A 27,589-nucleotide genomic window follows, 5' to 3' on the forward strand; every position below is an offset into this window, starting at 1 on the left:
GTAGTGTTGTTCCTCAGCTCTCTTCCACTTGGACTCAAGAAGTGAGAGGGAAGACTGCACCATGGTCACGCCGATATTGGCGGCTCCCGCCTTCTTGAGATTTTCCATCGTACGGGCGATGCGGCCATGGATTTGCAATTGAGCAGAAAGTAATTGCTCCATCTTACTTTTTCAGATTCCACTGCCACGAACACTCGACGCACCCGGAGTTTGCTCACTCGCGACGGAGATAACGACGAGATCGCGACAACGAATCCGGCTCGAAGGACCAAAAAATGTGCGAAAATCACTGAGATGGAGTAAGGAGAGCAAAATAAAGAAAAGGAATAAATTGATTAAACTGCGTTTATTGATAATCGACAGTGAAAGTTCCGTATGACGATACGTAGGCCAGCGTCAGGCCAAAATCACAATCGAATGCAACAGTGAATTTTTAACAGAAGAGTCTAAGAGACGACTGCCTCTCCGCGTTTCTGCGCGCTCGGTATTATTCACTCTTGAATTCTAGAAACTTCTTTTCGGTTAAAAGAATTTCCTTTGTCGAAAAGGACGAACAATAATAATAATGAAGCTTCTAGAATTCAACAGGTTGAATTTAAATGTATACTAAACAATGTTCATACTTTAAAATTATAGGCTGCAGCGGTATACGCTGGCAGTCTATAATTGGCCGATCGCTTTTACATTGGGTGCGCTGTTAGCGCAACCACGCGGACTCGCGATTGGCGGGGCGCTCTCACGGAAAGCACGCCGAATTTCCAAACATTCCGCCCGCTTCGTCGGGTATCGCTAAGTACCGACGAAATTGTTTTCCCAATGTTTGGCGATGGCGTAATGATCGCATGTGTCAATAAGTCTCGCGCGTTGGCAACTCATCTGTTCGATTCGCATGGCACGCGGCGCTTGTACGTAGTGACCGCGTAACGAACCGAACAACTGATTGATATTAAGTAAAAGTGCTTTCGTGCGACGTTATTGTAAGTGATAACCGTAAGTGGTTCCAGCTTAATTCTACCTGCAGTGATGACAGAAGGTCGAGGCCAGCGAGATATTGATCACAGCATCCGAAGCTGCATGGGAAGAAGTCGCGTGGTAATGTGAGTACTAAGCACACGGAAAAAATAAAGAGGAAGACGCACGTGAATTACTGTCTAGCGCTCTTGAATGAGAATAACAGGCGCCTTTTAAGTAGTAAAGTAACAGCGAATAATGTTGATTTCATAACCTTTGACAGGTATACAAAAAAAAATGAGTCCCTTATATTTTCTCTGCATTAATATAGCAAAAAAAAATGTCGCAAACTGATTACGCGATAATAGTTCGTGATAATAAAGAAAAATGAAACAAAACAAAAAAAAGAGAAAAAATAAAGCAAACCGCTAAGTGGGCGCGAAAAATTTTACAAGGTAAGTAAATGGTTACGTATATACTATTTACAATTTTTACAATGATAATGACACTGGTGTCACAATACTGCGAGAACTGCAGGGATGTTTTAACCTTGTGAAGTGGCCTGGTCCTCCCTAGCCAGTGGCAAGGGGACGATCTTCACGACAGGTCGTGTCAGCCTACTGGTTGGAGTCCGCACGTCCACCTCGCGTACCTGGCCGTCGTCTCCTGGATGCAGGCGTGTAATCCGGGCCAGCGGCCATCGAGATGGAGGCGTATTTTCGTTCTTCAGAAGGCACAGTTGACCCTCTTGTAAGTTTCCTGCGACCCTCCACCATTTAGGTCGTGGGGTCAGTCCCTGCAAGTACTCCTGAGACCATCGATGCCAAAAATGATCTCGCATACTTTGCAGGAGGCGCCAGCGACTCAGCGCATTGGACGATGTGTCCAGTAACGATGGTTCCGGGATGGCAATGAGAGGAGCTCCAATCAGGAAGTGCCCAGGAGTTAACGCGTCAAGGTCGTCCGGATCATCTGTCAAAGCCTGAAGTGGACGCGAGTTCAAGCAGGCTTCCACCTCCGCCAAGAATGTGGCCATCTCCTCGTAGGTGAGTGTGATCTCGCCGATGACTCGTCTGAGGTGATGCTTTACTGACTTTACCGCTGCTTCCCACAGACCACCGAAATGCGGAGCGGCTGGCGGGTTAAAGTGCCACCGGACCCCTCCGTGGACAACTTTCCGATGATCTGGTGAGCAGTTTGACTGGACGCGTCGAACAAGGTGCGCAGCTGAGCGTCTGCTCCTACGAAGTTGGTTCCGCAGTCGCTATAGACCACCTGGCATAGGCCGCGTCGAGCAGTGAAGCGTCGGAAGGCTGCAAGAAAAGCTTCAGTGGTGTAGTCACTCACCACTTCCAAATGTACGGCCCTGGAGCTAAAACAAACGAAAACGGCCAAGAATCCTTTGTAGGCCTTGTGACCTCGGCCTTTAGATGTCCTCAGAAGGATTGGTCCTGCGAAATCCACGCCGGTGTGTGAGAATGGCCGACTGGGCGTCACTCTTGATCTCGGAAGATTGCCCATCATCGGCTGCGGAGAAGCCGCCCGCCATCTTATGCATTGCACACATCGATGGATGTGACGCTTCACCAGCTGTCGCCCGCGAGGAATCCAGAAGCGTCTTCTGATGGCCGTCAAGGTAGCCTGAGTGCCCCCATGGAGAATGCGTCGATGGAAGGCATCAACGACCAGGTAAGTGAAGTGAGATCCTGGAGGCAGGATCACCGGATGGCGTTGATCCTCACTCAGCACTGCATGTTTTAGACGGCCGCCTACATGCAGTACCCCATGGTCATCGATCCTTGGCGAGAGTTTGTGAAGTGAGCTGCGAGGGGGTAGTTCCCTCCCTGCGACGATGGAATCCAGCTCAGAACGCCATGCAATTGACTGCACCACCCGAATCCACAGCTGCGTCGACCGTTCCAGCTCGGCCGGAGTCAAGACGAGGATGGGAGCCTGTTTTGGTGGTCCTGAGGTGCACGAAACTTGCCGTCGCCAGCGGAGAATCCAGGCGGTGACGTGGATCAATCGCTGCCATGAAGAGAACCGGGTTAGCTCCTCCGGTTCTTGCAACTTTGTCACGACGAGACAAGGTTTGGTCCGTTGCTCTGGCAAGCTCTGCAATGATGAAGAGCCAGCGTCCATTGGCCATCCAGATGGTTCTCTGCGTAGGAAGTCTGGACCGCGCCACCACAATGAGTGAGAGAGCAGCTCACGTGGTGACAGCCCCCTGGAAGCACAGTCAGCAGGATTTTCTCGTCCAGGTACGTGATGCCAAGTGACATTTGACATTGTTCTCTGAATTTCCGCTACTTGGTTGGCCACATAGGTTGTCCATTTCGCAGGATGTCCACGGATCCAGGCCAAGACCACGGTGGAGTCCGTCCACAGATGCGTCTCGACACCTGTTCAAGCCGAGCGTGGAAGCTACGTGCGTAGCAAGCTTGGAGAAAAGGGAGGCTGCGCACAGCTCTAGCCGCGGCATTGACACTCGCTTCAACGGCGTGACCTTGGTCCTTGCCATCACCAAGGAGATGGTGATGCCTTCATCGCTGAGTGCGCGAAGATACACGGCTGCACCATATGCTCGCTCCGAAGCATCCGAGAAGCCATGGACCTCAACTTTGACTCCTGGCGAGTCGATGTGCATCCATCGAGGAACTCGAACGTCCTCTATGAGGGGAAGCTGATCCCTCAACGAGGTCCACGCTGCAGCCTCCTCGTCACGCAATGGATCATCCCACCCGAGTTGCTGCAACCATGTTGACTGGATGATCAGCTTTGCGAGTACCGTAACCGGTGCCAATCAGCCCAGTGGGTCGAACAGGCGAGACGCGTTCGAAAGTAGTGATCGTTTAGTGAGTGATTCTCCGATCGACTTGTGCACGGTGAATGCGAAGCAATCGCTTTCTGTTTCCCAACGTAGACCCAAGACCATCTGACCCTCAGGGGGCAGCAAAGTGTTTGACGACTTCCTGCTCTGATGTTCTGCCGGAATATCCTTAAGCAAGGCAGGGTGGTTGGCGGACCACTTTCTCAGCGGGAATCCGCCCGCCATGCAGAGTCTCACTAGCTGGTCCGTCAGCATTCCTGCCTCCGTCAAGGTCGCGGCTCCAGAAAGGATGTCGTCCACGTAGGTGTCTCGCCTCAGTGCCTCCGCAGCCAAGGGGAGCTCCTTTCCGTCGTCGTCAGCGAGTTGTCGCAGCACGCGAATCGCCAGGTATGGCGCGCAGGCAAGTCCGTACGTGACAGTGTTCAAACGGAACTCTAATGGCTGTCCGTTTTCTGTCCACAGAATTCGCTGTAAGTTTCGGTCCTCTGGATGCACCCGGATTTGTCGGTACATCTTTTCAATGTCAGTGGAGACCACGAAACGATGACACCGCCAGCGAGAAACCACGTCTGACAAGGTAGGTAGCAGATTCGGGCCGGGCATCAGGCAATCATTCAAGGAGGATCCTTGACCACTTTTCGCCGATCCGTTGAAGACAACTCGGATCTTCTTCTCGGCGCCCGTTCCCTTGTATACCCCATGATGTGGCAGGAACACACTCGCGCGGCGTCCGACGGCAATGGCACGGCGTAGGACATGTGCCCCAGCGAGAGATACTCGCGCATGAAGTCGCGGTAGCGGTCGTGGAATGTCGGCTAGCGAACAAAGCGACGCTCCATCACGGCGAGCATCCTTACAGCCAAGCGACGAGTGTCCGCAAGATCAGTAATGCTTGGTCGCACTGGAAGGCGCACCTGATAGCGACCACCGGAGTCTCGAATGTGCGTTTGCTTAAAGTGTTCTTCACACTCGCGGTCCTCAGGAGACCACGGCTCCGGAGATTGCGGCAGTTCTTATTGCTCCCAAAACCGACGCACCAGGGAGGTTAATTCGTCTGTTGGCGAGCAACACAACGAGGTGAACGCGACAATTGAGCAGGTATTGCTAACGCCTGCGGCGCCCAGTAAAACCCAGCCGAGCTGAGTGTGTTGAGCCACGGGCTCAAATGAACCGCCCTTCCGTATGCCGGACAGTGCGATATGGGCGTACACGTCTGCGCCTAGTAAGAGTTCCACAGGATCCTAATTGTAGAACTCAGGATCTGCCAGTTCAAGGCCTTGTAGGTGTGTCCGTGCACAGCTGCGCCGATCAGCAACACCACCGTAATCTGTGATACGCGGAAACACGAGAGCGGAGATCTTTATGGATACGGCATTGACACGCGACGTGAGAGAGAGAGAGACTCGTGTTGTACCTCTCGGTGCAACCAGATATTAATTTGGGATTCGATCCGCTCAAAGGGTTGGAACCCATGAGGAAAACGAGGAAAGTGATCAAGGTCGTAGAACAAACACACACTGCACCACACTTTTATTAAAATAACCCCTTTTATTTATTATAACACTTACAATTTCGAGTGGTTATTACCACTGATTACATTTATTTAAGTAATCGTAACCCTTTATTTAATTATTATAATTACCCGATTGAATGATTACACTTTGGTGGTTAATTGCTTATGTTACAATTCGAATAGTTGGTTACAATTGTCGAATTGATTTAATTAAAGAATATATTCGGGTTAAAGTCCTCACTCGTGACCTAGACCGGTCGGCGACACTCGTTATCGCGGATGTAATATGACTCGGTTCTCGCGACGCGCGTAACGTATCGTTACGTTTAGATGTTTGACAAGACTTTCTCGCCGGTCCTTAGAACGCCGAATATATAGGCGTCGCGGAGTCATCGAACTAGCGGCATTCGTGCCGTGTGCAACGCGGACTTCGTCCTCTTGTATTTCGGCAGTTCGTTGTCCTGTCGAAGTGCAAGATTTGCTTTTTATTAATAATCGTTCGATGTGCGTGCGGTCATTGCTTGCGTTCGATCAGTGATCGTTGTCCGCACGCGTTATGGAATTTGCAGCCTTGCATTTCCGCCAGCTCGTTGCTAGGCTGAAATGCGAGACTTAATTGTGGTAGCACTCGCGGGCTACAACACTCGTCCCCGCGAAACACCGGTTTGCTGGCCTCCGACACCGTAGATCGCCACTGCTGTGGGTGTGCGTAGCAGACGCAGCCGCTGCGCCAAGGACTCCGCCACGAGACACGTTTCCGACCCGGGATCCACCAACGCTCGTACTGTGTGCAGAGCACCATCATTACCGGTCACTAGAACGCGCGCGGTCGCGAGCAACACGGGCGTGCACTCAATCGTCGGCCGGTCTGCCACGTGGATTGAAGCAGCGGAAATTGCGGTGGCATAGACAAATGTCTCATGCAACGACGTGTGATGCCGAGCTGTACACTTACCGCAATGCTTGGTTGACGGGCATTCCGTGAGTTTATGACGTCCCAGGCAGTTCATGCACAGACGGTAAGTATTTACGAGTTCCTTTCGCTCTTGCGGTGTCCGTGACTTGTAGTGCTCACAAATCATGATGTAATGTTCTTGCTTGCAGATAGGACAGTTCCGATTGGACTCTGCTCCACGCTTAGGCTGCTGCTGAGTACGTAACGAACGAGTGGTCTTCTCCGAGGACTTCCCAGAAGAACCTTGTGAGGCCTTGGGACGGAGCACACCTTGCTTCAGCACCTGATCCTCGAGGAAGTCACGCAGCTGCTCATAGAAAGGTGGGTCTGATTTTTTCGTAAACAGTTTTTCCCACTCTTGTTTAGTTCGATAGTCAAGAAGCTCGACGATGAGGTGCACGAAAAGGTCCGTGCAATTGGTGATAGGACGTCCGATTCCTTCCAGCGCTCCGACAGTAGTTATCATCCGATTGAAGATTCGACGAAGGTCAGCGACAGAATCGTGCTTCATCCTTCCGAGCGATGTGAAAGCCGAGAGATATGAACGCAGAAGTAACCGTTTATTTTCGTAATGATGAGTCAAGGTCGTCCATGCGCGATCGAAATTCTCCGACGTGGTAGGGAAACTTATTATGAGTTGCTCTGCGTCACCTTTCACACTGCTCTTTAAGTATTGAAACCGCTTTAACATCTCCTTTTACACTGCTCTTCAAGTACTGAAAGCGTTTTATGTTTGACAGAGACGACTCCGTGATGACGAGCGACTCGAAGAGGTCACGATAAGCCGGCCAATCCTCAAACTTCCCGGAGAACTGAGGCAGAGGAATCCGAGGCAGAGTGTTACGCTGCGAAGTTACCTCGGTGATAGCAGTCTTGACTTCCACTCCAGGGGAGTCCGGTGTCAAGGTTCTTTCAAGATTTAGTAACTGTGCACGCTGCTGTATGTATACTGTCTCGATTTCGCTCAAGAAATCGTTGGTAAAATATTCATGATTCTCGAGTGCTTTACCGAATGACTTCACTAATTCCTAGTAGTGTTGTTCCTCAGCTCTCTTCCACTTGGACTCAAGAAGTGAGAGGGAAGACTGCACCATGGTCACGCCGATATTGGCGGCTCCCGCCTTCTTGAGATTTTCCATCGTACGGGCGATGCGCCCATGGATTTGCAATTGAGCAGAAAGTAATTGCTCCATCTTACTTTTTCAGATTCCACTGCCACGAACACTCGACGCACTCGGAGTTTGCTCACTCGCGACGGAGATAACGACGAGATCGCGACAACGAATCCGGCTCGAAGGACCAAAAAATGTGCGAAAATCAATGAGATGGAGTAAGGAGAGCAAAATAAAGAAAAGGAATAAATTGATTAAACTGCGTTTATTGATAATCGACAGTGAAAGTTCCGTATGACGATACGTAGGCCAGCGTTAGGCCAAAATCACAATCGAATGCAACAGTGAATTTTTAACAGAAGAGTCTAAGAGACGACTGCCTCTCCGCGTTTCTGCGCGCTCGGTATTATTCACTCTTGAATTCTAGAAACTTCTTTTCGGTTAAAAGAATTTCCTTTGTCGAAAAGGACGAACAATAATAATAATGAAGCTTCTAGAATTCAACAGGTTGAATTTAAATGTATACTAAACAATGTTCATACTTTAAAATTATAGGCTGCAGCGGTATACGCTGGCAGTCTATAATTGGCCGATCGCTTTTACATTGGGTGCGCTGTTAGCGCAACCACGCGGACTCGCGATTGGCGGGGCGCTCTCACGGAAAGCGCGCCGAATTTCCAAACAGTTGGATTTGCTTAAAACTTTGTAACTACCTGCTTTTTATACTCGGACTAGCTCGTCGGAAAAATTTGCGTATCGTATAAAAAAGGTTCGGCTGGAGGAGTATTCGCGTCGGAACGGGGCGGCGGAAAATTATGTGAAGCGTCGGAAATCGGTAAAGAAAATACTAATGCGAAAGTAATAGTTAGACGAGAAACATAGTTTATTAAGACAAGCTAGATGATACGGAAATTATAAAAATCGAAGAGACAAATAACATATAGGAATATATAATTAACGGACGCGACTTACAATAATACAGCGAAGAAAATAAACGAGCGCGGGTAACAGAGAATATATATATATATATATACAAACGAGCGCGGACAACAGAAAAGAAATGTATATATATATTAACGCAGGAACGGACGCGGACTCTACAACGAAAACTAACCCTAAACGGCGCGAGATATATACCGGCGGTCGCGGGTTTTCTCGACGGCGTTCTGCAACGCGGCGGAACGCGGGTATACGCCAGCAAGCGTCGTTTCGCGGCGCGATACGTAATTTTGGCAATGCTAGGAAAGGACGGAGTTGGTACTTGACGGCCGGGAACGCCCGACAGAGGCAGGGAGCGCCCCTACCCCTTTTCGAATGTCAAGTACCAAGACGGGATTTTCGGGATGCGGAAAAGAAGGTAAGGAAGGTGGGAGTACTAACTAATTACGGTTGTCCGGCGGCCGGGAACGCCCGGCAGAGGCGGGGTACACCCCACCCCTCAGGTTCGTCGGAACAACACGTGAATCTGGTTGCGTGCTCGAGATGCGTTTCCTGGACGGCTCGTTCGGCGGCCGGGAGCGCCCGGCAGAGGCAGGGTACACCCTACCCCTCAGGTTCGTCGGACGAGCGAGTCAATGGATCGGTATCGTGAGCGAAGGAATCGGATCGGATGTATCAGGCAAGCGGTGAAGACAAAATGCTTCGCGCGGCTCGATATCGCGGTATCTTATACTCGACCGCCAGTCTCGCTCGCAATACTTCGGCCGGTCGCGGTATTTTCCGCCGATCGGCTTCTCGTGGGAGAAGATTTCCGATCGGCGGTCCCCGGCGACGGTCGGTACCTTTCGGCGAGACTGGCAGCTGCTGTTCCTGCGAATTACTTTAACATGCGAGCAGGCGCCTCGCTCCTACTCTCGTTGGCACCACGCGGGAACGATGCATTTTAGGGGGGCATCGTTACAACTTATCACTCGGCTATTTCTGGGTTCGTTGGTTACAAATCCGATATCAGATTTTAAAAGTATTTGATCGCCGTAAATTCTTCTAGATTATAATGTATAAAAGTTATTAATAATTCTTAATTTTAAAATTTCAAAATAATACAAAAAAGTAAAAGAATGAAAAAAAATGTAAAAAAAATGGAACAAAAGTAAAAAAAAATGAAAAAAAAAAGTAAAAAAGGATCAAAAAATTAAAAAAATGGAGTCGTCGGCCGCCACATCCCAGTTCGTGAACGAGACTCCGGGTTCGGCAGAGAGTGGTCACATAAAAATTATTTTTTTTTAGACAAGTTTCAATATAATCGACGAATTTCTGTTATTTTTACTCGTCATTTTTTAATCCACTATTTTTCGAAATTCGATTATCCTACAAACCACCGACAATCTATTTTCATTCCAAAGCAGCCACTTTTCGCAGTTGTGTCCGTCATATCAAATCGTTCATTTTGAATATTAAAATTTGGCATTCAGGTTCGTAATCACCGACCCAAAAAACCCAAGTACCGACTTTCGTTCAGATTTAGTCACTTTTCGATTTTGTGTCCGCCATATTGAGTCCGCCATTTTGAATATTGAAATTTAACCATCAGATTTGTAATCACCGACCCAAAAAACCCCCTAGTACCAACTTTCGTTCAAATTCAGTCACTTTTCGATTTTGTGTCCGCCATATTGAGTCCGCCATTTTGAATATTGAAATTTAACCATCAGATTTGTAATCACCGACCCAAAAATCCCCTAGTACCGGCTTTCGTTCAAATTCAGTCACTTTCCGATTTTGTGTCCGCCATATTGAGTCCGCCATTTTGAATATTGAAATTTAACCATCAGATTTGTAATCACCGACCCAAAAAACCCTCTAGTACCGACTTTCGTTCAAATTCAGTCACTTTCCGATTTTGTGTCCGCCATATTGAATCCGCCATTTTGAATTTTGAAATTTTGAATTCAGATTCTTAATCAGCGACCCCGAAAATGGTATATCGATATATAACATTTGACAATTTAAACAAATGTGGATTTGACAGACTTTCGGGCTGTTTTGGGGGTCTCCCGTCCCACTGTGCATCGTATCAACTTTGATCACAATTTTAAATGGAATGATGTCCAAATTTTAGACATTGAATCTTCTTACAATAAGAGATTGGTGTCTGAAATGATACACATTAAAAGGCAAAAACAGGGTCTTAATAAACAAAATGATACAGAATCTTTACCAGAAACTTATTCTCAGATTATAAACTCTCTCTCTCCTTCGTAAATTTCCTTACCTTCTTCACTTTTATTTCCACTTTATTTTACCCCTTCCAGATTTTCCCCTTATTTCCATTTGTTAGTTCCTTTGTACTTGAGATGTTCGGTTATTCTGATTTTAAATTGTTTAGTGTCAACATCTTAAATAGTTTCTCTTCGCATTATTAACTAATCATAATTGTACTTTAATGCAATTACAAGGTAATTGATTATAATTTAATTTAATTGATACTAAATTAACAAAATGATGTGATGTACGTACAATATGTTGTAATTTTACATTATATAGCCCAGTCAAATGAGATCAAAAAAGGAGGAAACCTCGGAAAAATTAGAACCCAGCTGAATTTTTGCACACACCTTTATTTTGGCATTATAAATAACGTGCAAAAAGTCCCCATCGATATCGTGTTCGCTTCGAAAGTTATGAAAGGTCAAAGGTCACGAAAATCGATTTTTCGCGAATATCTCGCTTCCTATTGGTCGGACGTCAATTATGGTTATTATAAAAATTGTACATTGAATATTTCTCTACAAAAAATGTCCTATGCATTTTTCACGTACGAGCAATCGTTTCGTAAATAATGCAATGCTAATTTAGGAGTAAGGCGTGTAATCTACTCTATATAATATACGCATAGTATATTACATAGAGTATTACTCTTTTATGTTAATAAATTCATAAGACACACAAATATGGTATATGTACATAATATATTGTGTTTATAGTATTACTAATGTGTTTCATTTTAGTTTCAAAGCGTTTTATTTTTCTGTCTTAAAAAATATTATGTGTATATTTATATTATGTACAGAAGGAATTTCTATGGATATCCTGTTTTATCATAGGAGTTTAATATCGACTTCTGAAAGAATCCAGAAGAAAGTTCTCGAAATAAACCTTGTGTCGCAGCTGTTGCACACCATTGTTGTCGCACATGGGTCAGTTTATACCTGTAAATATCCGACTAGTATTTGGTTTCCTTCTTAACTCAGTATAAAACAAGTTCTGGACCAATTCGGATATTTTCTTGTGAATCTAATATTATCAAAGTGTAATCCCAATAGCGGATATTTGTTTCATTTGTTCTAAATCGCTCTTGGAAGGTGATACTGTCGTTGTTGAGCGTGGCTTACAAAGTCTAAAGGACGCCAGTATTAATAGAGACGATGGACACATTGAACATATACAAAATGTGAAATCAGTGACTATTCATGTTCATTGTCGCAAAGACTACACTCGCAAGAGTAGCATCGCGGCGTTTAAAAAAAAAAGAGATGAAGAAGCCGCTGGTACGTCCCAGAGTTCTCCTCGTAAAATTCGTAGTAGCTGTTTTGATTTCCGAGCATTGTGTTTGTTTTGCGGCGAAAAAGCCGACGAAGAAGCAGAGAAAAAAAAGAAACAACAATATCGTCGCAGAATTAAGCAAGTATGTTCAATTTCATTTAAGGATTCTGTTATTAAAATAGCTGAGGCACGTGGTGACAAGTACGGGCGTATTGTAAAAGACCGGGTTAATTTTGAATATGATTTAATAGCTGTTGGAGTGAAATATCATAGCGAATGCTTCACGAATTTCATTAAAATAAAAACAGGAGGTAAAATAGGTCGTCCATTGGATGAGTATATTGTATTAGCAATGGAAGACATATATGATTATATTCAAAATAATGAAGATTGTCAGTTTACATTAGGGGAGTTGAAAGAAGTATTCGTAGATTATGTTCCTGATGACAAAACTATTATCTCAAAATTAATTGAGCGGTATGGGAGAAATATTGTTATTACCACAAAATCATCAGCAATGACAATAATTTGTTTTCGCGATTCACAAATTAATATTTTAAGTAAAACTTGGTACGAAAATAAAAAATCGAATCTGGTGGAAGAACGCTTTCGAATTCTAGAGACTGCTGCAGCAATAATTAGAGAGGATATTCGTTCTATCGCTGTCAATACTAATTTCTATCCTCCTGCAAACAATATGTTCAACAATATTAATGAAGACATCCCACGCAGCCTATTATTTTTTATAGAAGAAATAATTTTGAAAAAGAAAAAAGGCAAAATTGATCATCTGAATGATCTGAAGAAGAAATGCACGGCCATAAGCCATGCCATAATGACTGCGGTTCGTCCATGAAGCTTTTCATCTCAATTGTTGCTTGGTTTGTCAATATTTCTTCATAGAAGATATGGATCTAAATGTATATTGGATATTCTATCAACTTTGGGATTTGCAGCTACATACCATGAAACAGTGATGTATGAGGTTGCAACTGTTTATCATCCACAGCCTTATATTCTATCACCTGACTCTGGTGCTCTTATACAATATGTTGCAGACAATGCAGATATTAATGTTTACACTATCGACGGTTATAATACAGTCCATATTATGTTAATTATAAAAATAATAACTCCCATAAGCGCAGTTATAGGTGAAGAACCGATCGCGAAATATAAAACAATGCCTACTGCAAAAGACTTGACTGCCGTCGCGAATGTACCCTTGAAAATGTATAAAAATTATGGTGTATCTGGAATAGACAGAATCGAAGTTAAAAAAATTAATTACGATGAAGTTTCAACAGAGTCGATTAATAAAACTGATTTCTTATGGATGTACGGAAAGTGGAAAGCTATACCGGGACTTTCTGGATGGAACGGATTTATAGAGTATCTGACGAAAAATAATACTAACTTTTCAACGTCTCGTATCATGTTTTTGCCATTTGTTCATCACCCAGCGAGTAATTATAATACAATTTATACAACATTGAATTGTGCTCTTGAAAACGGAAAGTCACATGGGCATGAAATATGCATAGTGACTTTTGACCAGCCACTTTATATAAAAGCTCGTGAAATAGTAGCAGCTTCTGAAATTGGATCGGAATTTTCGAAAATAATAATAAGACTTGGAGGTTTTCACCTACTTATGTCTTTCCTTGGATCGATAGGCTATATAATGGCAGGAAGTGGCATCAAAGAAGTTCTTAGCATTATTTATGCTCCCAATTCTGTTGATAAAATATTAAATGGTTATGCTTATGCAAAAGCGGTTAGAGGTCACACATTGCTTCATCTTGCTTTATCAACAATTATTTTCGCAGATGTACAAATAGATGATCATACAAATGATTTTCTGGAGAATTACATTCATGATATACTGAAAGGGACATTTTCATATGAGAATATTGAACAATCTGTTTGTATATTTCAACCATTATTGGAACAATTCAACGATAAGTTGAATGAATTAGAAGATCGAGGACCAACGGCGAAGTTATGGGTACAATATTTTCACATGGTATCAATAGCTGAAGAATTTATTAGAGCTGAAAGAATGGGAAATTGGACCGGACATCTAAATGCTATCAAAAAAATGCTTCCTTATTTTCATGCTGCAGGACATTTCCTGTACGTGAAGTCAGCGCATTTATATCTGCAAGACATGCTTATTTTAGAAAATAATATGAACCAACAAACGTTTAAAAAGTTTACTGATGGATTTTTTACTATTAGACGATCTGATAAATTTAACTGCGGAACGTGGACTGACATGGTGATTGAACAAACGTTGATGAAATACATGAAAACTGAAGGCGGAGTTTCACGGGGAAGAAGTACTCAAGAAAGCGTTTTGTGTAAGTGGATTTATGGAATGTATGCTATGAATACAGTCTGTGAAGGAATGGAAACATTTTGCAATGTTTCTTTAGACACCGCTGATCAACATGTTGATGCAAGAGATTCACGCATCAACAGAGATAATGCAGATGTAAAAAAATTAGTTGAATGGTTCGCATCTCATAATCCTTTCCCAAAAACCAATCAAATTATGTCGTTAGCTACTGGTATTGTCGGAAATGATGAAATAAATTGTCATGATGCATATAATATTGGTCACATCTCAATGGAAAATATGATAGGACAAACATTTTATAACGTTAAATTTAAGCGCTCTAACAGAGTTGTTCCACTTCTATCGGTCAGGAGTTGTGTTAAAGTCCACGACTGTAAAATCCCTATTGATCCTCTATTGCTGTTTCAAAGAATATGTTTAAATAAAAAATTTAACGAACAACTCTGCGAATATTTACAATATGAATTATCTCCCTATCCTTTGGCACTCTTCACCGAAGTAGGCATGCGAAAAACTAATAAAGCATCGGTTTATAAATGTTTTAAACCTTGTCATATTGAACTGGACACTAGTAACGTTACGTATATCATCGATGGTGGATTTCTTCTGCATCGTGTCATATGGCAAGAAAATGATACTTTTCAATGTATTATTAATAGATATGTTGATTATGTACTGTAACCGTACTTTTGAGTGTCGGCACAACTTCGTCGCGTCCTCCAAAAGAAATCTAATTATGCGAAAGCTCTTCGTTAGAATACAAAATACTTAAAGGAGCAATAGTGCGGTTCTTCATTAATTCTTTCGTGATTCGAGAATTTACAGTAGTTGACAAGTTACTTTACTCAGCAAAGATCTTAATCGCTATCAAAAATTCGTTGGGCGCCAGGCACGAGAGAGCGTGCCACTCTTCGCACAAATCGTTAGATAAATTGCTCGGACAAGAAATTAAAGATTACGCGGATTCTCGCGACGGAACTAAACAACTAGCTCAGCCAACGGAATTGGCAGAGGGGAGTGGTTCGCGGTTAGCGGGGAAATTGTCGGAGAACGATGGAGAGGCTGAAATAAATGCACCAGAATTAATAATAACAATAAAGAGAAATCGATATATTTAATAGAGACTGTACAAAAGTGTTCGGAAGAAAGTACGTTACAGCGTTGACCTTCCGCGCTCTGATATGCGGCGCAATAACAATAAACCGACTATTAACTGGCCGTCGACAACGAAGTAAATTCGGCAATAATTCGCCGAGCAGAAATATGCGACCAAATCTAGATCTTATTATGTTAACAATAATTACTTCGTGAATAATTAGAACATACGATTTTACATTAGACGGCAACGGTTCTCTAATGCGCAATAACGCCAGTCTCGGCTTTAAAGAATTCTCAACAATTAACAATTACACAAGTGACTTGGCGGCAACGAGGGCGAGCAACAACAATAATTATACTTCTCAATAATCTCAGCGTCCGAGCGAATGGCACGCGCCTACGGCAACGATTACTTTAAAACGCCTTGAGGCGGTGAATACGACATCGGGAACTCTAACACGAAATACCGAGTAACGCGCGATCCACTCGAGACGCATTTCACATACCGCGATCGGTGGTTTTACACAAATTATAAGATAACGCTCGCCTCACCACGTAACGATCCCTCGTTGATCCTTCAGAGGAAAACCTCCGCCTCTAAATTTCTCGGCAACGGTAGACAGCATTCTCAGTTCCCAAAAGCTCCGGAGATCCCGTGTCCTCTTTACATGAACTCGATCACCGCGCAAGTGATAATCGGGAGCATTCGCGGATCCACGCAGGCCGCTAGGCCCCTCTCCTATCGGGCCGCTCTTTATTCTAATTGGCTTGTTGCTGTCGCGCAACCCCGCGACTAATCACAGCGAGTCCTGCGGGTCGCGTATCCTTTGAGTCTCTGGCGCGCTTTTCCAAATTAGCTGGCCGAGGCCTTCCGTCTTGATCAGCGGTCTTCTATCGCTCTCCTCAGAAGTGGAGGCGGCTGCCGATGTTCGGGCCGTGCTGAGACGGTCCCTTATCACGTCTCTCTCCGAGTCGTCTGCAATAAAGGTGCGACAATCACCAAATAATATCCAAATTATCAGAGGTTACAAAACAATACGACCTGCGTGTACCGCGCTCCTTGAGGACACAATCGGAATCTTCTTTGGTGGTTTCTTGCTTCCTCCACGACGTCTTCTTTCTTCCTTCCGTGAGTGAGGCGGCAACATTACACGAATCTAAGATAACCACCGCTCACGCTCTAATGTGACTAATAATCGTTCTTTAAAGATCTGAAATTACTAAATATTTTATATAAAAGAATATACAAAACGAAACAAAAAAAAGATATAAATTTGGCACGCTCGCTTGTGTCCTCGCCCTTCGAGTTTAGAGGACACAGGATCTCCGTGCCAATGCACTTACGAGTGACGGACACAAAGTGTCACGTCACAGTACAAAGACATTTCGGCTGTGATACAATAGTTGTATTCGACGGATATAATGACAATACCAAGAATATAAAAGCAATGGAACAGCTTCGACGGATCGCTTCACTTTCTGGATCTGTCGAAGTTATTTTCGAAGAAACGATGCACGTAACTATGAAACAAGAAAGATTTCTTGCCAATCGCTCCAATAAAAACAGATTAATTTCGATGCTGATGCAAAAATTACAAAGTGTCAACATCGTTGCGAAACAAGCTCGAGATGATGCTGACGTTTTAATAATAGAAACAGCACTTGAAAATTCACGTATAAATACTACAGCTGTTGTTGGAGAAGATGTAGATCTTTTAATTCTTCTAATAACACGTTATACTTCTTCATGTGAACAAATTTTTTTTATTAAACCGGGCAAAGGAAAAATTGAGACAAAGATTTATTCTTCTGATAGTATCGGCGATTACATTCACTGTAAAGAGCACCTTTTATTTTTACTATCACTGGATGTGATACAACATCTGCACTCTTCAATAAAGGAAAAATAAAAGCTCTAAAATTGTTACAAAAACGTCAAGATTTGCAGCGTTCAGAAATATTTAAGCAGAAAAATTGCCCACCAGATGTAATTGTGGACAATGGAATACGTTTCCTTCTGGCAATGTATGGAGCACCAATTACAGAACTTTTTATTAATAACTATCGATACTTGAGCTTCGCTAAATCGACAAGACTCAATGCACCTGTCAAATTATCAACACTTCCACCAACAACTGCAGCCGCTCAACAGCATCTATATCGCGTCTACTACCAAGTACAAACTTGGTTGGGTAATGAGCTAGACCCTGAACAGTGGGGATGGATAATTAATAATAATTTTTTGGAGCCCGTAATGACTTTATTACCACCTGCGCCGGATGTACTCCTCAACACGATTTTTTGTAATTGTACGAAAGGTTGTGGTTCTAATTGTGGCTGTAGAAAAGTGGGATTGCCATGCTCTGTAGTTTGTGGTCATTGTCGTGGTCAAGCATGCCTCAATGTCACTCCTGGTGATAATTCTGCTGACACTTTTTGCAATAGTACAGAAGAAACAGAACACGATGAAATGATCACTGATTATTTAACACCCAATGTATCAGAGAAAAATACAAATACCGACAGCGAAGCAGAAGAAGAAACACTTGAAATTGAACACGATGATGAACAAGAATCGTAATGATTTTCTACATTTAAAATTAATAATACAGTATAATTTCGAAGCCTCTATTATTTAAATTTTGTTTTATGTATATTTATCTTTTATAATATGGATTAGGCCTAATGGGGAAACCATGTAAAAAAAAACGCGCCTTGCATTTTACCTCGAAGGTGGTGCGGAAACGAATGCATTGCTATTATTCTTTGCAGTTGACATCTACACTACTCAACAAAATCTATTAGGGAACACTTTCAATTACGCCAAAAATTGGTCAATATTCAGAACACCGTAACTCGATGAAAAATTATCGTAAATAAAAAATTAAAAAAGCATTTTAAAGCTTGAAATCTCTACTTTCGAAATCGTTAGGCTTATTTTTACGGAGCTATACAAACAGAAATGGATATCCGTCAAATCTTAAAATTTTATACAAATTTGACAAAGGTCTATGGCGTGAGGTAAAAATCCGACAAAAATGAGATTTACAGCAGTCGAAAGAGTGAATCTTTACCTTCAAATTGCTTTTTTATTGAGCGTTGTACGACTTTTTTTCACCGAGTTATTGAACGTTGAAGCAAAAATGGTCACTTTTTCTTTAATATTGAATAATTCTATAATATATAATTCTATAATAATAATATTGAATAATGTTATAAGAGATGCTATAGACGCTACCCTACTTTTTGAAACTTCTTTAACATTGTGTTATGAAGACGAAAGCGTCATACCTGATTCTGCCACGGTTGATGAAGATTTTGAAGATGACTTTGAAGTGATTGTTAATGAGAATAATAAAAAAATTAAGGCCAGTATAGATTTTGAATACAAGAAAAAAGCAGTTCAATATTGGAAATCAGCTAAACAGGGAAGAATGAAATTGAAAACTGTGCAGAAACAATTTAAGAAAGTGAAGCATCAATCAATGCTTTATAGATGGGAAAAGCAAATTGAAGAAGGTGGCGATAGAATCGAAAAATTGTCAAAAATATGCAAGTATGTTTTAAATGAATTTCAAAAGGCACATGATAAATCTTTGCCTATTCATGATGCAGACATAAGAAGATGGGCTTTGAAATCGAGAGCTGATGTAAATTTATCCAAAGAATTGTTTGCTGCTTCCAGAAAATGGATTTTTAATTTTAAGAAGGAACACAGAATTGTTTCACGAAAAATAAACAAATTCATTACCAAAAAGCACCTAACAAATAATGATGAATTAAAAGAAAATGCAGATCACTTTGTTCGCGATGTTAGTGAAAAAATCTCGCTATTTGGTGCTGATAATGTTTATAATTCAGACCAATCTGGTTTTAATCTGGAAACACACGGTGGCAGGACTTTATCTTTTAAAGGGGATACAAAGATTGAATGTGTAGCACAATCTTTAAATTCCTTAACGCATAGTTACACCATTCAACCTACAGTGACTGCTAGCGGATTATTAAAGTCACCTTTATTTATTGTTCTACAAGAAAAAGGGGGAGAATTTGGACCACTGGTTAAAAAAAATCTGTATAAAGCTGACAACATAGTTGTACTTGCATCAACTTCTGGAAAATTAACGTCTGATCTAGCAGCTCAATGGTTTAAAGATGTTTACATACCTGTTGCTGATGAACAGTCAATGCTTTTATTCGTGGACGGGACAGACAAAAAAAAATTTGGATAAAGTTAACACAAATGGAAAAGAAGTCAAAATCTCTACAATACCTGCAGGAACAACAGGTTTAATACAACCCCTTGATGTTTACAGGTTTAGACCTTGGAAAAACTTTGTGAAGCATTTTTCTGATTCCGTGATTTTGTTCGACTTTGATGTTAATTTGCATTTAAGGAATAATATCTTGAAATTGCAATCTCTAACGCATAACCAGTTCTCATCTCCAAGGTTTATTAACCTTTTTAAATATGCTTGGTACAAAAGTGGTTACATTGCTGAAAAACCGCCCCAATGGGAAACACCAGTGACTTATTGCTTTGACAACTGTGATACAGTTTGTCACTATTGTGACGACCGCGCATTTTTCAGGTGTGCCTGGTGTACAAAGTACATGTGTTTTGAACACTTTTTCGATACAAAGAACGAAAATTCTCCTCATTACTGTCAAAATTATGAGGTGTAATTTGTGACAGAAAATTTTTCTACATTTTAGTATTTAAAAATTATTTATTAATTATTATAAAAAACACAAAAAAACAATAAAAAATAAAAAACAAAAAAAAACAAAAAAAGGGAAAAAAAATAAAAAAAAAAGAGAAGGGAATATACACTCGCCACCTCCACGTTGGTTATTAATTATTGTAAAAAACACAAAAAAACAATAAAAAGTAAAATACCAAAAAAAAACAAAAAAAAAAGGGAATATACACTCGCCACCTCCACGTTGGTTATTCCTGGGTTACGCAAAGAGCGAGAACCCACACATGGAAAAAATAGTTTGATTTGACAGTGAAGAATTCACTACCACTGCGAACTTCGTTAACATGTATAGGGACTGTGAACAAATTCACTGTGGCAGCTTACCAGTTCGGAGCTACTGGAAATTCGTTCACTATCACTTTGAAAACTATTGTTATTTTTTATATATTTAAAATTTTTATTTTCAATTATTTTTTTTATTTTATTTCATGTATAAAAAGTATTTAAATAAATAATTTTAAAAATCAACTCTTCTACATTGATATATTATATTATTTTCTCATATTATCCTTATTCTTCAACTTACTTCCGTATAATATATGAAATCAACAGGTTCATTTATGGGACTCAAGGAAAGTTTAAATAATTGTTTAAATTTTTTTATAACAGACCGATTGTTTAATGCAAATTTTTAAAAATATCATATAATTATTTAGACTTGTCCAATGTAGATAATTTTAATGTCACTTGCAATTTTTCGATATTTAACATTTTACAAATCATTGTTTAAACAATTATTGTTTAAACAATTAAAAAAATTATTCTTTTTGTTATAATAATCTTGTTTCATCATCATTTCTTCATATCAGCATTGACTTTCTTAATACGTCTACACCGCCTTGCCTATAAGCCTTACACATGATTAAAAAAATCTCAATCTTCCACCCCCCTTTTCAACCCCTAAAATAACATGTCTGCCGAAAAGAAAATTAACGTGTCAAATGTTTTTCGATTCTCTACAAAATTTTCCAAACCAGAAGTCGTTCCCAGTTTTACACTTGGGTAGCATTACTTGTAATAACATTTTGACATAATTATAGGTGTATATCAATTGCACACTAGCCAGTTGCGCACAAGCTAATCACAACGCTAGAAAAAAAGTTAAAAAAATTTCCTTCGCAGAAGTTGCTGTGATGGGCAGTGGGCAATAGCTACAGTGTGCAAGTGAAGCGCTCCCCATAATTACATTACGGAGTTGTACAAAATACATAAATAAAATAAAAACAATTTTAAGACGGTCCTGAAAATGACCACTTCAATATAAATTGTACAATTTCGGGACCAATAAATAATTTCATTTGGTTAAATGCTAACGTACCTGTACCTGGTGCATGTCGTATCGAATGCTAAAAAAAATATGAAATTGCAGTCGTTTTTATCCACTTTTATCTTCAGCGTTGGACGCTGGGCTAAGGTTAAATGGATGAAGAAGTCTGTAATATCATCCGAATATTTTAATCATGGAGGTGGAATTTTTATTTTGTGAAACTACTACGAAGAGATAAGACAGAAACGAAAACGACAAAACGCTAATTTTATCGATAACACAGATGGCTCAAACACAAGCACCCATATTCTAGAACTTTTAATGACAATATTGATATCGATATGAATCGTTACGCAATTTTTATACTATATAAAATATTAGTACAACGACACTATTAGTAACGATACCGATAATGTCATTAAGAGTTACAGAATAATAGTGTAGCATTTCTTTAATACGTAATATGATTAATTCAAATTCTGAAAATCTTAATGTCCTGAAAGTGTAGGTACATATACTAATTGAAATTGACACTACAGTAATGTATAGTAAAAAAACAAAGAGAATTTTCAACCAAATTTCACTAACGTTTCATTACGAGCAAAATTAATCGCATACGAAGTATTCATATTACCATGACGGTTAAGTTTCCGATTGGTCCCGAAAATGTACATTGTACACTTAAGTGGACATTCCGGGACCGTCTATAAAACGCTTTTAATTTCATTTAGTATGAAAACAATCTACACATGTAATAATTATTCTCATTTATTATATTAAATATTATCACGATCGCATTGTTCTCATACACGATAAGACGAAATTATTATTTCGGAACAAGAAGTTGGCAGATTTATTGAATTCGTGTATATAAATAATATATCGTGTGTGAAAAAAGAAACGCATATTATCGATTCCTCTAAAAATTTATAAATTTTTCGTTCATCGATTTCGCGCTTTAGTTAATTAAAGGAATACTGGAGACGCCAGTATTACCGATAAATCTATAGTTTTTGATGTTTTCGTTCAAGTCTAATTTCTTCATAGTAGTTCCACAGACTAAAAATTTCTTCTCCACAATTAAAATTTTTATGCTTAAGTACCTGTCCCTGGTGTATATCGTATCGGATGCTAGAAAAAATATAAAATTGCAGACTTCTTTATCCACTTTTACCTTCAGCGTTGGACGCCGCACTGAGATTAAATGGATAAAGAAGTCTGTAATTTCATACTTTTTCCAGTTTTGGACACAAAATACACCAGGGACAGGTATATTAATCTGAATACTTTTATCCTGGAGGAGAAATTTTTACTTTGTAAAACTATTACAAAGAAATTAGAGAGAAACGAAAACGACAAAAACGCTAAATTTATCGATGACACAGGTGGCTCACACACAAGTACCCATATCCTATAACTTTTAACGATAATAACGATATCGTAACGCAGCTTCTATACCATATTAAATATTAGTACAACGACACTGTAACGATATCTACAATGACATTAAGAGTTACAGAATAATGGTGCAGCATTTTGATACGTATATGATTGCTTCAAATTCTAAGAACCTTAATATCCTGAACGTGTAGGTACATACTACTTGAAATTGATACTACATTAATGTATAATAGAAAACAAAGAGAATTAACAATCAAATTTCACTAAAGTTTCATTACTTGCAAAATTAATCGCATGCGAAGTATTCATATTAACATAACGGTTAAATTTTCGGTTGGTCCCGAAAATGTACATTGTACATTTAAGTGGTGATTTCTGGTACCATTTATAAAACGCTTTTAATTCATTTAGTATGTACAAACTACAAATGTAATAACTGTTCGCATTTATTATATTAATTATTAACACGATCGCATTGTTCTCATACACGATAAGACGAGATTATTATTTCGGAACACGAAGTTGGCAGATTTATTGAATTCGTGAATGTAACATATCGTGTGGAAAAGAAGGAACGCACATTATCGATTCCTCTAAAAATTAATATATTTTTCGTTCATCAATCCCGTGCGTTATTTCATTAAAGGAATATTAGAAACGCCAGTATTATCGATAAAAATCTATCGTTTTTGACGTTTTCGTTCCTGTCTAATTTCTTCTTAATAGATCCAGAGAGATTAAAAATTCCTTCTCCACAATTAAAATTTTCATGCTAACGTACCTGGGGGTCTATTCTTGAAACCTAGCGATAATTATCGTATACGGAAAATATCGCACGGTCGGTATCGTATGCGACTTCGAAATCGTATTCTCAGTTACCATGCGATATGTTGTTAGCGGTAATTTTCGTATACGATAATTGTGCAACGTTGCCACGTGTAAGAAAATATATAAACCAATAGGAACGGAGTTATAAGAGAATGTAACAGGTCGTATTTATTTTGAAAGGTTATAATGCTCTATGTATCAAAATAATACATATCATTTACAAAATATTAATAGTGATAATGGCATCAGTATTAAATGCAGTGCAAAAACGCTGTGCATATATTAATGAAGAACAGAAAAATTTACTGATTGGTAAGTAATGTGCTTTCAATTTGTTTAATTTTTCTTAAACTCTAGATATGCAAAATTCATTTTAAGCTTAACAGATTTTCTTTTCAATTTAGAAACGAGCTTTATTTTTACTTTAAAACTTTTCAATTTATAATTAAAGATATAGGTATTACCAATTTAAAAGCAAATATATTTAAAGATATATATGTATTACTAATTTAAAAGCAAATGCGTGTTTATGTATAAAGATAATAATTGAATAAACAATAGCTATAGACCAGTAATAATTATTTATTAATTTTTTAATACAAATATCCTATAATATTTAATTGTTAAATTATAGAATTTATGCAAAAACATCCTGAGCTGCAAAGTGGCAAATTTTCTGCAACATTTACCTTTAAACATGCTCAAAAATTATGGGAAAAAGCAACAGATGAATTACATAAAATACCAGGTGCAGTAAAAAGTTGGAAACAGTGGCGAAAAGTATGTATTATACTGAAACACGAGAAGAATTTATATACTTTCGATAATTTGGGTCTATTTTATTTGTATTATAGACTTGGCAAGACATAAGAAGTTCCACTAAAGCCAAAAATACTTTAATTAAGAAGCATGCAAAACAAACTGGCGGAGGGCCTGCATCAAATCAGGTTTTAACAGAAATTGATCAAAATGTCCTAGCACTAATAGGTTCAACAGTCGTAGAAGGACATAAGGCAATACAGGAATCTAACGTACAATTTGTAAGCAATCCTTGTTATATTGTATAATAATTTCTAAAACACGTAAAGAAATTAATATTAGGATAGTGATCTATATATTGACTTTTTTGCAGGAGTGGTTAGATAACTCAAATTTATGTAACGTAAATAATGATGGAGATGGAGAAAGATTTTCCATAATATGCACTAATCAAGAGATAACACAAGAACCTATACCCCCACAAAATTCATTGTTTCCTCAAAATAATTATTACAGCATACCTGAAAAAAATGACGCATCAGAAATAAGTTTAAACAATGACAATTGTACTAATAACATTAAACAATCTTCAACGAACATGAAAACAATTGAAGTAGAAACGCCAACTACTGCAACTATCAATACATCACACGTTTCTATAACACCAACTTTAAATTCGGTGTCAATAAAAAAAGGTATTAAAAGAACTGCTGCACAAAGATATGACAAATCAATAGAACAGACTGAAAAATTGACTACAATTTCACAGAAAGATTACGAGATAAGACAATCATATTATTTAAAAAAATTAAAACTTTATAAGATGGAATTAGATCTAAAAAAAAGAGATGTTATTGCTAAAGAAAAAATATGCACATTGTTGGAGCAACTGTTTAAAAACTGATAAGCTGTGAAATAATATTAGAGTATTTATTTATAAGTAAACCAAAGTTTCTGTGAGTTTTATTGATATTCAAATTTTACGTTGATTAAAATTTAATTTTACTTTATTTAGTTTAATAATTACATATTACGTTACTAATTATTACGTTTGAACTAATATATATTAAATGATTAACATGTATTTTCTGTTATTATTAACATGTATTTTCTGTTATTATTAACATATATTTTCTGTTATTTAAATATAAAATGTTAAATAAAAATGAGTCTTAAAAACTATATTGTCATGAGAAATACTGTCTTATTAGATTGTTGCGGATTCTTCGGCCAACTGTCAGTTCGTGATTTCTACCTGCTCTATCTATTTCCAATTCATTTACACCATCCATAACATTCATACCGAAGTCCAATATTTCATCTTCTAATTCAAGTGTAGGTATAGGCACGTTGTCATGAATGCACATATTATGCAGCACTACACAAGCATTAATAATTTTTGAACAAACATCTGGCCGGTAATGTAAAACTCTATGTTTTAATAAACAACGAAATCTCATTTTTAAGAGACCATTGCAACGTTCAATGATTGATCTAGTGCTCTTTTGCTGATCATTATATCTTCTCGTAGCAATATTAAGTTCATTATCCATTACTGGAGTCATCATCCAAGGTCTAAGAGCATAACCAGAGTCACCTGTAAAGCAATATAATGTTACAAACTAACATTATTTATCATCATTTTGATGACAAAATGGTGACAAATAACGTCAGCTTCTTTTCTTCGGTATTACCTAGTAAAAAGAAATTGTGTCCACGATTATAAATCTCTTGCATAATAGGAAGAACATTACTATTATTCCAGATATATGAATCGTGAGTGCTTCCTGGATATCGGGCATTCACATTCATTATTCTAAGATCGGAATCACATATCTGCAAATAAAGCTTTAATTACATTATTTGTATAAATGCCTAATTGAATTGTTAATGCACTATATTCTTTACCAATTGTACGTTTATAGAATGGTATCCTTTTCTATTAATATAAATATGTTCAGGATAATTTTCGTCATTTTTTGGAGGTGGAACAATTGCTATATGAGTGCAGTCTATACAACCGATGGCTCCAGGAAAGCGATGATTTATCCAAAATCTATGTGTATATATACACGTACATATAAATATATATAATGTGATGTAATAATTTTATCTGCACAGTTATGTATAATTCTTAATGTAGGCTATATTCTTTCTTACTTATTACGTAGTTGTTGCAGTTCCTGAATATTATGAGGAAAACGAACCCAATTATTAAATACTTCTGGTAAATTAAGAATATTAGTTACATTGCGAATACATCTGCTAACAGAAGGTTGACTAATTGCTGTATAAATATTATGTCCTATGCAATTCTGATAGCTTCCTGATGCAAAAAAGCGTAATGCTGCTAAAACCTAAGAAAAAGTCTTATTAAGAATAATTTATATTCTGTATGTGTTGTCTATACTTACTTTAATTTATATTCTGTATGTATTGTCTATACTTACTTGTAAAGTTGATTGTAAAGCAGTAGGTCGTGATGGTTCTATATAATTGTCTACAATATCAATAAGCCTGATTGTTGTTTCTTTTTTCAATCGAAAAATATTTATAAATTGCCTTTCAGATAATTGAAATGGATCATCCCTTATGTGAAAACGTGGTCTATCATTATAATTATAAACATTTTCTAATTGCTCATTGATATGTAAAAAAACAGCATTTCGATATGCCATATCCATTGCTAAATTAAAACTTCACATTAACCGCAATTTGTCGAGAGAGTCGCACTTATTACTATATTTGTCGTATGCGACTTGCATATCGCATGGGCTATACCCACTCGATATCAGTCATTCGAGATTTTCTCGCATACGATACATCTCACCCATTCAAGAATACTATTTTTGTTAACGCATGCGATATCATATGCGATATCTAAAGTCCTCATTTCAAGAATAGACCCCCTGTTCCTGGGGTATGTGGTATAGAATGCTACAAAAAATATGAATATGCAGACTTTTTTATCCACCTTTATCTTCAGCGTTGGACGCCGCACTAAGGTTAAATGGATAAAAAAGTCTGTAATATTATCCGAATATTTTAATCCTGAAAAAGGAATTTTTATTTCGTGAACCTACTACAAAAAAATGAGACAGAAACGAAAACGACAATGACGCTAATTTTATCGATAACACAAATGGTTCACACTCGAGCACCCATATTCTACAACTTTTGATGACAATATCGATATCGATATGAGTCGTAACCAGGGCTGGGTAATATTTAAAATAGTTCCATTTTAAATACATATTTAAAATGGAAA

General features: G+C 39.1%; 3 protein-coding genes across 3 annotated transcripts; 1 reads left to right on the top strand and 2 right to left on the bottom strand.

Annotated features, from left to right (window-relative positions):
- Positions 1-1,495: 1,495 nt before the first annotated feature.
- On the bottom strand, positions 1,496-1,987 carry LOC108775726 (uncharacterized). The gene has a single exon (XM_018542176.1). The coding sequence runs from the start codon at positions 1,985-1,987 to the stop codon at positions 1,496-1,498; it is 492 nt and encodes a 163-aa protein (XP_018397678.1).
- Positions 1,988-23,801: 21,814 nt separating this feature from the next.
- Positions 23,802-24,629, top strand: LOC108775727 (uncharacterized). The gene is made up of 3 exons (XM_018542177.1): positions 23,802-23,874; positions 24,197-24,342; positions 24,417-24,629. The coding sequence occupies exons 1-3, from the start codon at positions 23,802-23,804 to the stop codon at positions 24,627-24,629; spliced, it is 432 nt and encodes a 143-aa protein (XP_018397679.1).
- An 879-nt stretch (positions 24,630-25,508) lies between these two features.
- On the bottom strand, positions 25,509-27,005 carry LOC108775728 (putative nuclease HARBI1). The gene is made up of 5 exons (XM_018542178.1): positions 26,772-27,005; positions 26,482-26,678; positions 26,230-26,377; positions 26,016-26,157; positions 25,509-25,918 (listed from the first exon to the last, which is right to left on the bottom strand). Exons 1-5 carry the CDS (start codon positions 27,003-27,005, stop codon positions 25,509-25,511), a joined length of 1,131 nt encoding a protein of 376 aa, XP_018397680.1.
- Between the last annotated feature and the right edge of the window lie 584 nt (positions 27,006-27,589).

Source organism: Cyphomyrmex costatus, unplaced genomic scaffold (assembly GCF_001594065.2).
Source record: "Cyphomyrmex costatus isolate MS0001 unplaced genomic scaffold, Ccosl1.0 scaffold3076, whole genome shotgun sequence".
NCBI classification, from domain to species: Eukaryota; Metazoa; Arthropoda; class Insecta; order Hymenoptera; family Formicidae; genus Cyphomyrmex; species Cyphomyrmex costatus.

What these genes read in the sequence shown, in the direction of transcription:
- LOC108775728 (XM_018542178.1), bottom strand. Translation starts at nt 27,005, where the DNA reads ATGGATATGGCATATCGAAATGCTGTTTTTTTACATATCAATGAGCAA. An exon ending in CTTTACAATCAACTTTACAA is followed by an intron (nt 26,679 to 26,771) that starts GTAAGTATAGAC and finishes ACTTTTTCTTAG; the next exon opens with GTTTTAGCAGCATTACGCTT. An exon ending in ATTCTATAAACGTACAATTG is followed by an intron (nt 26,158 to 26,229) that starts GTAAAGAATATA and finishes CTTTATTTGCAG; the next exon opens with ATATGTGATTCCGATCTTAG.
- LOC108775726 (XM_018542176.1), bottom strand. Translation starts at nt 1,987, where the DNA reads ATGGCCACATTCTTGGCGGAGGTGGAAGCCTGCTTGAACTCGCGTCCA.
- LOC108775727 (XM_018542177.1), top strand. Translation starts at nt 23,802, where the DNA reads ATGGCATCAGTATTAAATGCAGTGCAAAAACGCTGTGCATATATTAAT. An exon ending in ACAGAAAAATTTACTGATTG is followed by an intron (nt 23,875 to 24,196) that starts GTAAGTAATGTG and finishes GTTAAATTATAG; the next exon opens with AATTTATGCAAAAACATCCT. An exon ending in GTTGGAAACAGTGGCGAAAA is followed by an intron (nt 24,343 to 24,416) that starts GTATGTATTATA and finishes TTTGTATTATAG; the next exon opens with ACTTGGCAAGACATAAGAAG.